This window comes from Lepisma saccharinum, chromosome 12 (assembly GCF_977018435.1).
Source record: "Lepisma saccharinum chromosome 12, izLepSacc3.1, whole genome shotgun sequence".
Classification (NCBI taxonomy): domain Eukaryota; kingdom Metazoa; phylum Arthropoda; class Insecta; order Zygentoma; family Lepismatidae; genus Lepisma; species Lepisma saccharinum.
In genome coordinates this window covers 47,662,187-47,678,263 of record NC_139240.1, presented here as the reverse complement: position 1 = coordinate 47,678,263, position 16,077 = coordinate 47,662,187, and the positions used below count along the sequence as shown (strand labels likewise).

The window sequence follows — 16,077 nt, the reverse complement described above, 5'->3', positions numbered from 1 at the left end:
TAATTGTTCCAAGCTCTTAGAGAAAACATACAAGTGCCTGTTTTTCCAGTCTAACCAGTTGGGTGCCAATAAAAAATTATCAATCATTAGTGTAGTTTTACCACAAGCCGATGGCCCAACAATAAGACATCTAATATTTTCAGGCAGCAACTTGCCATTTCTCTTAATCTGCTGTTCAGGTTCTGGCAGCCTTTTTATAACATCCCAGGTGCTCATATTATCACTTTGTCTGCATCGATCCAGCTGTGTTCTGGGAGTCCTACCCATTTGACAAGTAACTTGTTGCCTTTTCTGCGGATGATTTTTTCTATGAGATATGTGTCAGGCTGTTTAGTTTTGCTGAGTTCTTCTTCATAGAATCTGCCTTTGAGAATTTCTCCTCGGTGGTCTTTTATTATATATGTGTTAAGGGTCCCAGGTTTAATTTGAACCACTGTAAATAATTCAGTGCTCCAGTTTCTTGTAAAGCCTCTTTTGAATAAGTGCTTATATTTGCTGATTCTTACTTGATCACCCACCTTGTATTTGGCCTTTCTTGTTGTTGGCTGGTATCTAGGATAATAAACAGTCCTGATCAATTTTTGCTCATCAGATGAAGTTACTTCAGAGGGTTTCATGTTGATTGTGGAATGGACAGAGTTGTTATATTTATGTAGAAGTTCTGGAAGAATATTAATCCATTTATAATTACCTTGAAGTGTAAATTGTTTATACATAAGATTTTTTAGGGTTTTGTTGAATCTCTCTACAATTGAGGCTTTGAGATCACTGTAACTCGAATAATGTTGTATTGACTGGCTTTTAATAAATTGTTGGAACACAGAATTATAAAATTCTTTGCCATTATCTGTTTGCAAATAGCGCGGTGATCTTCCACTCTGATTGATGATTGTCCTGAAGGCTTCTGTAACACATTTTCCAGTCTTGGATTTGAGTGGCACAGCCCAGCCAAATTTTGAAAATGTGTCTATTACAGTGAGTAGATACTTGTAGCCTTGTTGATTTTGTCTGAGTTTTTCACCTGTCCACTTGCCATCTCAATCAAGTCTCTCTGCCATAAATCATCTATGCCTTTTGTGACTACTGGCAGTCTCTTATAATTATGTCTGGCTTGTCTGTGTAATTCATCAACAATAATTTGTCTAGACATAATATGAAAACAAGAATATTGCAACTATGGGGTGTTCAGCAGCTGATACTACAGGATTTTCTAAATATAATTTGTCTCCTATTTGTATATGAAATTCCAGAGAGCCATCATCTTCAGCAAAAGATGTTTCTAATGTATTGGGATCTGTAAAATCCTCTAACTCTACACTGGTGATTTTTGGTTTGTTGTCAGCATTTGTTATTGATAAGGTGGGGTAGTGGTGGGCCTGTGGTTGAAGCCAATATTTGATCTTGATTGGTCTCAGTGTGCCCCCAACAAAAAACTGGTAATAAAATTGTGCAGGGGACAGCATATATATTTTGCCACCTGGTGTAAATGGTGAATCATATTCTTTGTTGGGGATGCTGTACAATTCAAGAATTACTGTATGTTTTGGATTCTCAATTATGCCTGTTATTTCTTTTTCTGCTGTAAGCAATCTGCTTGTTACAGATTCAAGGTGCTCATTGATGGTTTTAACAATCTCATCGTGCCCAGGCTTGATTCTTATGTCCACAGCAAGTTTCTTGTATTGTTGCACAATCTCTTGAAGCTGGGTGGCAAAAACAGACAGAGCATTTGCTTGATTGGATTCCATGGTCCCTAGCTGTTGCTTGATATTAGCTACAATTTGTTGCAAATTTTCAATAACTGCCAATTTTGAATTTTGAGCAGTAAGATCATGGACCTGTCTTCTCATATCCTCAAACAGGGCATGCAGTTCATTAATATGTTGATTAGTTGGTAGAGTGGCCACTGTCTGAGTAAGTTGTTTGATCTCTGTCTGGATATTCTTGATATCTTCTGATTTCAATATGCGATTCACAGCTCTCTTAATATTTTTAAGTTCCTGTGATGTAGGCAGATTTTTTACAGTATTTTGCAAAGATTCAAGTGCCAATTTCACATTATTTAATTCAGAAGCATCAGCCACATTTTGCATAGCATTTTGGAGCAGGGCTATATCTGCCTGAGTGGGTGTTGATTGTTGTAAAATTTCAAGTTTTGTTTGGATATCATCGATCAAGTGATGAAAATGAGATAGCTCAGATTCAGTGTTGAGGTTTTCAAGCTTTGTGATTTGTTGCTCGACACTGACAAGTGTGTCTACAATACCAGGCAGGCGAGATTCTTGTACATTTGTCAAATCACTTTGCACTGCTGCTATTGTACCCTCAAGATGGGTTATGGTACTTTGAATTTTTCCAAAATCTTCATATGTTTCAAGTTGCAGCTTAATGTTGGCAACACTCCGAGTTATTGCACTCAAAGCATCAGAAGATGGCAAGTTGTTCATAAAATTTTCAAGTATCTCAATTTTTTCTTTAACCTCGGCTATGGCATTGTTCAAGGGGTCCAGATTATGTATCTGGAGTGATTGAATCTGTTCCTTTAGAGTGGAAATCACTAGATCAAAATCTTCTTGTGATTTTATGCTTTTGACAATTGTTTGGAGCTGTGCCTGGACATTATTTATCTGCTCTTCCAATTGCTGTTTCAATTGCTCAGAGTTGGTGGCCTGGGTCTTAAATTTGGCTTGAAGAGCTGCTACAGCTTCTTCTAAACTTTGAAAATTATCTAATGTGGCCAAGTCAGTGTATTTCTGAAGCAATAATTTGAGTTCAGAATCAATTTTAAGAAAAGGGTCCATGCATTGTGATTGTAAATTTGTAATTTCTAGTTGAAGACTGGCATTGAGTGTGGTTTGTAAAGCTTGTAAATCACTTCTTAATTTCTTGACTCTGATATCAAGCATCAGAATCTCATCACTGTGATCTTCATGTCTTGTATGGCCAAATATATCATTAGGCATTTTGTTTTAGTGGTTATTTATTATTGAATATCTAATTCTTAATTCTATAAAAAAAGGTATAAGCTTGTCATAGGATCCAGGGACCTCAATATATAAGCAGTCACCAGCAGAAACAGTATATACAGTGCCAGAAATCATGTTTGAGTGCTTAATTCTATAAATATTTCTACCTATTGAAATCTTGACATTACCCTCAGGGGTTGTAATAAATTGTAATTGCCCACCTACAGGTAATTGGTAATGATTTATATTATTGTTAAATATGTACAATATTTTACCTGTTTCATCATCAACATCTGTAAGTATGCTGTTCAGATGAATAATTAACAAAGCACTTAGTTTAGATATTATATCAGAAGAGGGTTGTGCTGTTGGCAGGTCCATAATAGCCTGTTTTTTGAACCGAAATAAGTTCATAGGCATGTTTATTTATTTCAAATCATGCTCTGTAATTGGGCATTGTTTGCCACTTTTCAAATCACAATGACCCCATGGTAAAGTATGTATGCCACATGACAAAATGCATCTCTTATCATCATGTGGATCCAGAGCCACTTTTCTTACAATATTGCTAGTCAACAAGTGATCCAAACTCTGAATTCTATTTTCTGATGTTCTGATTGTGCTACATGATTTGAGGCAATTTTTGTAATCTTCAAATTCAAGCTCTTTGTCTACAGTCACTCTGCCAATGCCCTTGGCCTTTTTGGCAACAGCGCCACTACATGTTTCAAAACTGTACATCTTGGCCCTTAACCCAGCAAATGCCACAATAACATCACCAAGTGTCTCATCTTTTAACTTGCCAGGCACCTTTTTGTTGTGGGGTTTAATTTTTGAATGTTCAGTGGTATCAAAATATTTAAACAATTCAGGCTGTGCTATATCTTGATAAACATCTTCTGTTTGAATATCAAGAACAAAACTATCTGTGTCCATGTACATCAGTTTTACACGATCCTTATAAAAAGGCTTCAACACATCATAATACAATTTTAACATGTGTAATTTGGCCAATTCCAATATCACAGCCCCTACATAAATAGGCTTATCAAACTTAATTTTTGTTTTTTTCATGTTGAAAAGTGCCATATTCTCATCATAAATTCTTCTGTAATTGAAGTTGGGCTTTGCAATCAATTTTTTGCTCCGGCTGGGGTCAGTAATTATTTTAACATCAATATGTTTTCTGACATTTTCAATTGTTTTGCCATACACTGAATTGACCATCAATTTAAACAAGGTCTTATCAAATTGGCTCATTGCAGATGTTCGAAGCTCTGTGTTTGTATCAATATATGGTTTCAACCATCTTGAGTGCCTGAACCTCAAAACTTTTCCAACTTTGGTCACTTGAACACCATGATTCATCAGGAACTGGAGGTTTTTGTAATATATGACATAATCCTGTTTCGGCTCCAGTCATCATCAATTTCTTCTGTTTAGAGGCAGGTGAACACTTAACCTCAGGAATTGGGGGCAGATCAGAAAATGTGTTGTGTAAATCATCAGGAATTGTCAGATCAACCTCTAAGAACAGGCCATAGTTACTGTCATCAAAATCCTTAAGATCCTCAATATTGAAATCTTCAACCCACTCAAGCCCTGCATATGGCAGTTTTTTCATCATAGCATAACCATAGAGGCTATTGGCATCTACATACAGTATATAATTTGATGGCAGTGCTGGATCATAATCAGGAATATATTTGTTATTTGCTCTGGCATATCTCTGAGAACATTGCACCATGCCTCCTCTTATACATTGTTCCATAAACAGATACATATCTTGATCCTGGATCAGATCCAACTGCATTTTATTGTTCAAAAACATTGCTGACCATGCTAGGCCCGGAGCACTGTAAAAATACATTGGATCCAGCTTATAATTTTGCATGGAAGATTTTCTGAATGCCTGCAGTATATCAGCTAAGAGGGTCACATCAAGTTTTAAATAAGCCTTGTGATAATCACCAAATGTCTGGCATTTTAAATTGTTCCACATCAACTGGGCATGGTGATAATCTTCATCAGTGATTCCAAATCCTCTGATTTGGCTGTAAAACTCTTGTTGTGGTGGCAGAGAACACTCATCAAATTTAGAAAAATCTGTAACATAATCATATGGATATACACCCTTCCGCCTAATTAATTTCAGGTCCTGATTTGGAAACAAAGCACATGTGATTTTGAATTGATCATCAGATAATTGAGTGGCCAGTGTAGCCAGGCTAGCCGATAAAATTCTGTATGAATCAAGAAATCTTAAGTGAATAGCAACACCATTAACTTTAATTATTTTGCTAATAGCAATATATTTCTCATTATTTTCAGCTAAAATATTTAAATTCTGCTTGTCAAACCCCTCGTACCTGATCAGATGATGAAAATCATAATTGGATGCACCATGGCAAAATATGGGGACAAATTCTGGTCTCTGGATCTTAATATTACAGCTATTACACAGGGCCATTAAGAATTTACCATCTGTATGAGAATGGTGATGAATCTTGATATTTGCATCTGAAAATTCAGAATCACATACCGGGCATTTTTCAGTATTGTTGAAATCTTCAATCTGTTTCTTTGTTAAAGGCAACATAGGTTTTGATTTTAATAAGACATTAGATGCTATGTCATGGCACTCATTTTCTATTCTTTGTGCAAATTCTTTGATGGCATCTGCTCCCATGTATATATCTTCTTTACTAACAACCCCATCCTGTACAACCACATAATAAAAACTAGAAGGTTCATGTAACTGGTATGATGTAATTGAAGGTTCATCAGGATCTGGGCTACAGAATGCAAGAGGTTTGAGATTTGATTCAAAATCACAGACTATATATGCTGGGTGTTCCAACAGGGCTTCAAATTTTTTGAATTTGGCATTTTCACTTGGGTTAGGCATAAGCATATGAACAGGTTTATGGTTGCCACAGTATTTCAGATGCTCAATTAACTTGTTTTTAGCAATTTCTGCATTCACTTCCCGAACCCCATTTATTATTTTTTTACCATCAAATACAGACAAACATCTTCTGCACAACTTGAATATTCTATGAGTTTTGTCTAGTTGTGTTCTGACTAAAGCTTCAAGATTATGTATCAAATTGTAATGATATGTGCCATCCTTTTCAATTAAGAGCAGATCAATCGGAACAGCAGAATCATCATCAAGTGTACTGATTCTGAGAGGATCTATCAAACAATTGCCACGGCCAGTAGAACAAATAAATACATTAATAGATAATTGTTTGCCATTGATATCCCGGGCCTTTTTTTCAAATTTATCAATATTCTGAACAGACATTGGATATTCTAAACCCTCCATTGCTTCATCAAAATCATTTTCATGCTGTTTATAATAACTTATTCGCTCAGGATGCCTTGAAACTGGATACAAAGCAGCTAAAATACACCACAAAAAGCATTTTTCATCATTATTTTTTATATTAACCACGGCTGTTTTGTTTTTGATATTGGCAGGTAATGGCAGATATGTAGATCCTTGTAATGGGCTGAATTCAGAAATGTTAACATATAACTTGTGTGGAGATCCGCATAGGCTCCATCCAGACTCTTTTGCTGCAAATTCAGAGTGTTTAATATTCAATTGATCTATCAAACTGCTTATTATTTTGTCTGAATTTGCATTTGAATATACCGGTACAGTTTCTGTTATGTGGGGCTGTGTAAATTTTGTGCCATTTGGCTTCTTATATTGTGTAAACAATTTGAGGGACAGCTTATAAGAGCCATTTTGTGCATTTAGAATTGCCTGCACATCTGGATTTATACTGTTCAAAAAATTCTTAATATCACATTTTGGCTCTGATACAAACCGGTGATCTCTAAGTTGGCCGTTAAAACTGCTATGGATGGGTTCATAGCGTGGCTGCTTTGCTGGTCCAGATTTAACAGGTGTTTCATGCTTCCTTTTCAGACCAGATGTAGATGGTTGTGGGGGCAATGTTGATGACTGTTCATAACAAATACACTTATGGCATTTGTAATAAGCCTTGCTTAATATTTTATGGCATCTTGGACACATATTTGTGGCCTTTCTGCATTTCTTAGAGTCACAAATATGCCGGTGTCTAGACCAATTAGAAGTAGATATATTTTTTTGCATTGATTGCAATATTTTTGTTTTGGCATTTTTGTTGTTTGTTTATATAAAATTTCCTGGTCCAAAAAAAAACAGAACTATGGACAATATGCCAAAACAATTATAACAGCAATTAGTGGCTGAGCTGATGCTTTTATACCCAAACAACAGCAATAACTAGGCTCTGGTGATCCCCAATATAAAATAGTTTTTCTCTTTTATGCTGTTGTACAACACACTTTACCAGGTTTCAAACCTCAGCTGTATATCAGCTAGCAGTAAATATTCTCAAAATATCACATGTGGGGATATTATTCTGCCACATGTATTTCAATCTTACACATTTTATCAGGACTCAAACCCAGAGCCTCTTGATTACAAGGCAATAATACCAACACTTTGCCATCAGGGGAGGCCCACACACTCTACCAGGTTTCAGACCTGGGGGCCTCTTGATTACAAGGCAACAAGACTAGCACTTCTCCATAGAGAGGTCTTAAACCGAGAAGCCTTTGATTATAAAGCATATAAGCCATGGGACTATGTCCACATGCAATACACATTGAATATCAGAACCCAGAAGTTATGAGCTGTATATCAGCTAAATACAATTCAAAGTTGGACTTTGAAACTGTGCAATGAATAATCTGTAAGTCCCACTCGTGTATATATTAACAGAACGAGACAAAACCTGAATCCAATTCAGGCTTATATGACAACATGCAAGAGGCCAATGTTCTTTTTACTAGGAATTTCTCTTGGAGTCAATAACATAATGGAATGTATGGGGAATTTTCTCTGAAAGAGCACAGTGTAGATTTTATCTCATGCATGCAAGCATATTAAATCTCCTAGGCGTGCATAATTTATTGCTGGCCGGGACATGACTGATCAAAGATTAGAAAAACATGCAAGCAATTTGCAGCCTGATCTTGTCCTATTGTATTGATCTGTAAGTTGAAGAGTATGAGAATATAAGCATTTTTGCCTTAGTTTTTAAGTGTAGCCAAAACAATATCAAGGGGGGGCATATTTTTGACAAGTTTATGGACAACAAACTGAGAGATGTAGCTTTTACACACATGGGCAAATCTGTCTGAGGGGAGTTCTACACTAGAATTCAAAATTCTTTAGATTTAAATATGTACACACATGGCCGATTGGGCTATATGCCCCCTCTTGACATAGTTTTAAGTGTGGGCAAATCGGGGCATATGAACTCTTCTTTTCTACACTAGGATTCAAAATTCTTGAGGATTAAGAGCATATCACACTTGAAGAAATGGGGAATAAGAGGATCTTGGCATAATTTTAAGTGTGGGCAAATCGGGCTGTTTAATCATTTGAGCTCTTCTTTTCTACACTTATAAGTGGTCCTGGTTGTATATACTTTTATACTACTCATAAGAGCAAGGGGGACATTTGCCCCTCCCTGACAGTTTCCTGAATGTTCGTTTTTGATTCTGCGAGACGGAAAATGCCTACAGCAAAATTTGCAGAGATGTACGTTCCAGTTCAACAAATGTGTGAGGTGGTACCACAACGACCTTGCTGCTCTTCACGGCAACAGTATCGTGAAAATTACCCATGGAAAAGTGTAGGAGAGTACTTTTGTCGACAAATATTTGCGCCATATCTCGATTCACTTATTGTTGTCTTGGATCTATGATTATCACCAGAGAACCAGCATTGTCGGGAACTGTTCATATTCATCTCCAAATTATCTCAGACTATTGTCATTCGACGACTAGGAGCAAGTTGGTAACAAAGCTGACAACTGTGTGTTCCTGTATACTCGATAACCTGGAGGCTGAGGCTACAAGCAGCTTTTATAATTGTACCAATGCAAACAAAGATTGCCTCGTGTATCCTTCTGTAGGAACTGCCGCAAGGATTGCAGTGAATTTACCGGATACAGCGTACTCTATCGACAGATCTTTCAGCACAATGCGACATATGAAGACATGGTTAAGATGAACCATGTCGGATGATCGATTTTTAGGATTGTGTATGTTAAGCGTTCACCGACTAAAAGTGCAAAGTGATCAAAACTTCAATTCTAGACCCAATGACCTTTTTGGCAGAGACCGCAGGCGTCTCCAATTTTCTTTTCTTCCAGAAATATCTCTGCTGTGTCGCCTTCTAAATGTGAAGGAAGTGGTATGTGCTCATGTTTTATAATGCGTTCACACATTTAGCTTTGTGTTTAATGTTTCATAAATGAAACGTACCTACTTTTGCCTGTGTTTGCCCCCTCCTGCCAAAATTACTGGCGACGTCCATTTTTACAGTCATCGGCAAACAGAAGTACGAGGGTAAATAAAAAACTAAAGACAATTTTTGGTTTTCGCAGGAATAAACGAAGACTGGGTTGTGCGCTCTCTGTGGTGGGTGGGTGTTAAGCCGGCAGACATCAACCTTCGGCTGTTAGTGCAGTATGGAGCAAGCACCATGACTCAACGAAAGGTGTATGAGTGGGTGGACAGCTTTGAAGCTGCGTGGTCATCGGTTCAAGTCAGATGACGAGGTCGAGCAGGCGGTGCAGACGTGGTTTCGTGACCAACCAAAAACCTTCTTCGCGGACGGGATGCAGAAGCTGATTGCACGATACCAAAAGTATTGCGTTACGGTGCATTGCCGTGCAGGGGGCATATGCGGACAAGTTATATGTGTAGTTCTTCTTCTTGTGTCAAAATGAATATGTTATGTGAAAATTGCCTTTACTTTTTGATTTACCCTCGTATATTTATAGTGTGAGAATGCAATCTGTTAGACAAAACAAGTAGAAAGCTGGAAGAGGTGCCATAAAATACAATACGCTGCTCTCGTGCACGCTGGTAGTCTTCTAGCAATGGTAAAACATTTCCATGGATATGAAATCTGGATTGTAATTTATGAAGGATATTGTGGTTCATTTTATCGAAGGCTTTGGAAATGTCCAAATATACAGGGTGGCCCGAAGAAATGGTAACCGAAACATAATACAATGGTTCTAAATTTCGGTTACCTTTTTTGGACCACCCTGTATAACGTCAATCTGGGAATTATTTATATTGATTGAGTAGCATGTGAAATTAATACTGAAATATTGGTCAAGCAATAGCTGCCTGGAAGAAAACTATTCTGAGCAGTATTTATAAGAGGGGATGCGAACTTCAGCAATTTGTCTTTGACTGTTTCCTCACACACAATAGAGAGAGGCGACAGAAGGATTGGTCTACAAGACTTTACTCGATTCTCGTCTCCATATTTGTAGATCGGTATAATATTGGCACGCTTGAACAGTTCAGGAACCAGACACACAAAAACACATATTTAGTAAGACGCATACAGGGTGAGATAATGAGTCAGAAGTTTGGCGAAGGAAAATTATTGTAAGAAACTACAAAAGAGGTGAGAAGAGATTTTTAACATCATTTGGGAAGGTTTCAATTAAAGAGAGTGCGTGTGCGAACTAACAAACTTTACATGAGGAAGAGGTTCAAAAGCTGTCCGTAGAGAACTTTTCATGAAAAGTGTTATTGTTGTTCAAAAGGTTGTGCTCTCTCATCTCTAACAGCGATATCAGAATTATACACTATTTTCATGTTCACACGAGGGTTCCGCTTTGTTGAATGTAATAACAAGTAGATTAGTAAATACACTCTGCTGTTATGCTATTTACATGATAAATATACTTCTTTGTCAGTAACATATCCTCAAATGTCACAAAAAAGTCGTTCAATGGGGTTGTGTTTCCACAAGTTCCAAGCTTGCTTCTTGTTTTTCAAAATGAGAATAAGTTCGTTGTCGAACCAAAGTGAAAATATTTCGCAGAGAGCGCTTTCCTGGTAGGCACAAAGTTATTTATGAGAGTGCATCACACATATCTTTGCCGTTGCGCACATAACAATTTTCGTTTTGTCTCCCTCTCTTTTAGCATCACGTGTTCTACGCTGCTCGCCAACCTTCGCCATTGTTGCCATATTGTCATTCAATTCCTGGACACACCCGCGCAAACATCATTGATAACAATTGAATAGCACTCCAGCTCGCGGTTCACACCGATCGGTAGGGACGGTAATGTAGCAATATAGCATGACGAAGTGGTTGCTTCTTTTATGCAGTGCATGTTCATTGGCTAGCTAGTAATTGGTGTTGCCAACTAATAATGAAGCACTATTTCTGTCATGGAAGGAGAAAGGCAGTTAAAGTGACGGTGAGTTTTGTTGGATTCGAAGCACCATATGTTTATTTCATACTAAGTATTTTACCGGTTTGACGTGTGTGCGTGTATTGCGTGTGTGTATGTGAAAGTGTGTGTTTGTTAATGAACGTTAAATTCCATAATGCCTCCAGTTCTGTCAAAGTTGAAATCAAAAGCTTTGCATAGCCAAACTCAGGAAATTCACAAATTGTTCATATTTCATAATTTTGGAATTGTTCAAAAGAAATCAATTATGTGGCTCCATGAGCATTTCAATTCTTGGCTCCGGCACGTGTTCTTGTAGAATTTGCATATAGGAGGCTGTCATTTTTCTCCTTAATGCGATGCATATTGTTTTCTGTGTTAAAATTACCATGCTTTGATGGGTGACAAGTTCATAGCAAAAAAAAAAAAGACTCGCAGCTTATCGTCTAGTGGCAGTATAGGTACTTGTTATTGTTGTGGAAGCCGGCATCGTTTGTAAATGTACAACAAAGGCAACCGACTGTCGCCGAACACAGAGAGGCAATAATACTGCCTGAGGAGGAGTGTTGTGGTCCAATTGTCGCGGTTTAACACGTTCGCATGTTATTAGTTCTCAAAGCAGTGGTTGTGTCGGTCGTGTATTATCTGTCCTTGCAGTTCCGTACCAGGGTAGACAGGTTTTGGGAGTGAACCGTTAGAACGCCACCAATGCATTAATGCAATGGAAAATAATAAAGTGTTTATTTTGTTTAAAATCACTCAAATAAGGAATCACTATGAAAAAGTCTTTCTTGCAGCATTTTTGGTAATTTTACGTATGTGTTAGTCCATATTTTGCGAATTTTTAGTCCATATGTATGTAGCTACATACAAAGCCACTTGTTAGTACATATTAATTCTAGTCCTGGTATAATGCATGACGTTTAAAACTCAACGTTAGATAGACCTGAATTCTCTAATTTTCTTGTTGTACGTAACAGCTGTGCATCGGCGCACCGCAGCGATTTTTCTATCTGCTCCATTAGCAACACTGCTTCTATAGTTGTTTCGCGCATCGCACGGCAGAAATATACGTGTTGGGCTCTACAGCACCCAGTGCTACGAGCGGCTAGCGACGGCTATAGCAGCTTTGAGATATATTGCTAAAGGCACCAAATCTGACTTAACTAAACTACTCACGTATGCATCTAACAGCAGAAATAAACATTGTGAGTATATTAACCAGATTAAGGTGGGTTTGGTTTATTTCTGCTATTGCATACATCGTGAGCAGGTTATTTAGGTTAGGTTTGGTGCTTTTAGCATTATATCTCCCAGTTGCTATAGCTCTCGCTATCCGTTTCTCACAGTGCTACCACAAACACATCTACGGCTATTCGAAGCTAAACACTGATAAGAATTTTCCTCTATCACACAACCACATGCTTACACTGTTTTCTCTTCATTACAAAATAGAAACAAATAGTATTCTGTGCCTCGATTATGTTTTTAGGAAATTAATTCCCGAACAGCCCTCGTATATTTGAAAATTTATCATGAGCGTTAAATATACACTTCGGGTAACTTTAGGAAGAAAATACTGTGAAGTTTGGCCACGTCGGACGACTCACGAAACGCAAGAATAGTGTAGCAGAAGTTTGTTTTTTACAGATTGTAACGGTCTATCGATTGTTGGCCAGACTCAATAATGAGCAGCCTCAGGCTATCTCCTCGGATTATTCCGATGCGCTTGCCCGATAACAATACCTCTTGCCCTCAGGCATATCAGCGCGAACCAATTAAAAATGCATTCTGCTGTTTCATCTACACGTCACCATATAAATAACGACCACAGAGGGAGCAATATCAGAATATATCAAAGTAATATACAACGTATAACATAACGATTATACGTTAATCATGGGAGATTTTTTGTAATGTAATTTTTCAGCTTGATTTGTTTTAATGTAGTGAACAATGCTCTTCAGAAGCAGCATTAATGGTTGGTCGCGATGATTCATTTTTGTCTAATTATTACTATATTATATACACGAGGTGCAGTAAAAAAGTAATGTTCGTACGTATCTACCTATACAAATAGAAAATTAATTTCCTTGAAAAAGGAATTTAGTTGAGGTTTACTGTAATCCTAATGCACGGTAGTCTTTACTAAATTTAGAAATTCTGACTAAATTATTAATTAACTGTAAACACATGGCGCTGATATGGTCAGAATTACAAATGAAAATGTCGGTGGCAAACTATTAGTTGTTTTTTGTCTATTTAAACTCGTGTTTTTTTTAAACACCTATTTTGGGTGGGGTGTTATTTCATACAAACATTTCATCTGTACTTTTCAATTCATGAAGGTCACGTGCTGCAGCTTCTACTCACTGTTGCCAGCTCTCCTCCTCTCATTGTTGCCACCATTAATTAGATTTTATTTTCAAGGTTTAGTAGTAGTCATTACTGCCGTGCAAATTGCAAGGTACATTGAAAACATACCACTTCACATTCGTGATAATATAGTGGAAACTATTGGTTAATATTGTATGACATATTACATTATGGCGTCCTCTGAACATTTGCACGAATTCGCTAATGAACTTGGACAATATACACAAATATATAATTAGTAAATTGAAAACTTACCGTATTATCTACGCCTCGACGGGATTGTTGTAAGCTTGTGCTGAGTCCTGTGTTATCTCCTCTGAGCACTACTTGATTCAAATAAAGCACTAGGCGAACTACTACTTGAATCAAAATGGCTACAAACAGGTTCAGGTGAATCTTTGTGCGGTATGTCTTCAGTTTTCTGGGAAGAGAAAAAATCGAGAAATTAAATATATAAATATTAGGCACGCTCCGATTAATTAAAAACAATAAAATACTCCTTAAAAATCTTACTGAAGAATGACATGTAAATGCTGCTTGGATGCTAACAATGTGACTTCATTTTTCCCAACTTTAAAATCTTGGACGTGCTTTAACGTGCCAGAGCTCATTGTCATATAATTGTGGCATATTAACAATTGAGATAAATATCCTTGCGTCGCTTTCCTGCCACTCGTGGCTAATCGCGTAGATAATGAATGATGATTAAATTGAAGTAAGTGATGAATAGACACATACATGACTATGCCAGGACTCGAACTTGGAATCTCCGCTGTTGAGATGGTGAGTCGAACACTCAACACACTCTGCCAATGAGATAGCAAGTAATTCTGCAAAATTCAGTTCGTAAAAATATTGTCTTGAACCGTAGGTGGATATTTCTACGAATATTCAGGAAAATCTGCTCACAGCCTTTTGAGGAAAACTTCTGGACAAATGAACATCGAGAATATAATCTTCTCGTTGTAGGAGGAGGCTTTTATGTTCAAGTCAGAGAGTGCTATTTTTATAGTGCCCGATTCATATTTCTTGGTACTACACAATGCGGCTGTTCAGGGAATGCTTGTACCAGCTTGTAAGGAATAGTACAGTTGCTGTTTCCAGACACTAACCCTGTTGCCATGGCAACAAAATAAGGTTTCTCTGCGCCAAGTAGAAGAGAAAAAGCTGCACGTAAATGGATCAGTTTACGCTTGAACGAAGTTATCTCTCGAGTTGTCTGGATGCAAGTTGGAAACCTTGACAATGCGAACGGAAGCCGTAGTTGGATGAGAATACCTTTTTTCGGGAAGTGAGAATAAAGAGTATTGAATGCGCTGCACTATGCTTTTTCCCCCAATTTTACTGAGTCTGCAGAGGAAGCCATGTGACTGGAAGTAAACTACGGCAATCAATTGAAGTAGTTGCAAACATTCTAGATCTAATCAAAGATTTACAAGACTTTTTAACAATAATATTGTGGGTTGGTAACACTGGTTAGCAAACAATCGGTGATATATGCTGAATCTTGACAGAGTGACGCGAAGAAGATGGACGAGAAGCAGGAAATAGTCTGTGTTAAGAATTTAATGTGACAAGATGTAGTTGGTTTAGCTATGTAATATTTTGCTGCTATAACGTGTGCGCAAAATAAAACCAATAACAAGACATACTCAACATATAACCAGAATGTTGCAATAAAATCTCCAGAAATGTTTCTATGAAGACGAAACTTTACATGCTTGTTCTACTTGAGATCCTGTATGAACACTAGAAGCCCCGTAGCACAGGACACGAAATCCCTGCTTTAACGAACAAAACCCCGTAGAACAGAAAGCAAATCCCTGTGTTAACAGTGGAAGCGAAATCCCTGCGGTCACTTTGGAAGCCCCGTAGTATAGCAAAATGGCAGCATTTACTGTGTGCACGGAACTGGAGATTCAATCAGTGATTCGTTTCCTGTATGCGGACGACATTAAACCGGCTGAAATTCACCGATGAAATGTCTGCAAATTACGGAGAGAAGTGCTTGACCAAATGTCACGTCTTATGAAGAAGTTCAGTCAACAATAGAGATTTTTCTTTCAAAACGCTTTCGGCCCACCTGTGCTGCGTTAGCAGTAAACAAATTATATCAGTGAATCAGTTATGTACAACTCTGAGTAACGCTATTCTGGTTATATATTGAACTTGCCTTATAATCATGCTCACAATATTTGTCTTTACAGAGGAAACTTATTCACGAAATACTTACAGTACATATCCTAATGAATTGTGCATGTAACAGCTATGAAGACAAGTTCAAAATAAGGATATACCTTACAAATATAGCTCAATTGTACCTTCAAGGCCACAGATTTACTCTTCAAGAACAGGCAATAACTTTCTATATTCTCCATATGTGTGCTATAGAAAACAGAACATTAGGAACATGCGAAGCAAAAACAACAAACAACCAATGTATTGTTTATCTCTGT

At 37.4% G+C, this 16,077-nt stretch overlaps 1 protein-coding gene across 1 annotated transcript in view; it reads right to left on the bottom strand.

Annotated features, from left to right (window-relative positions):
- The window catches only part of LOC145996465 (PDF receptor-like), a 327,859-nt gene that overhangs the window by 65,397 nt on the left and 246,385 nt on the right, over positions 1-16,077 (bottom strand). Inside the window, exon 6 of the mRNA XM_083132955.1 lies at positions 13,877-14,042. Coding sequence (XP_082989081.1) covers positions 13,877-14,042 — 166 coding nt within the window. The remainder of the gene's footprint in view (positions 1-13,876; positions 14,043-16,077) is intronic.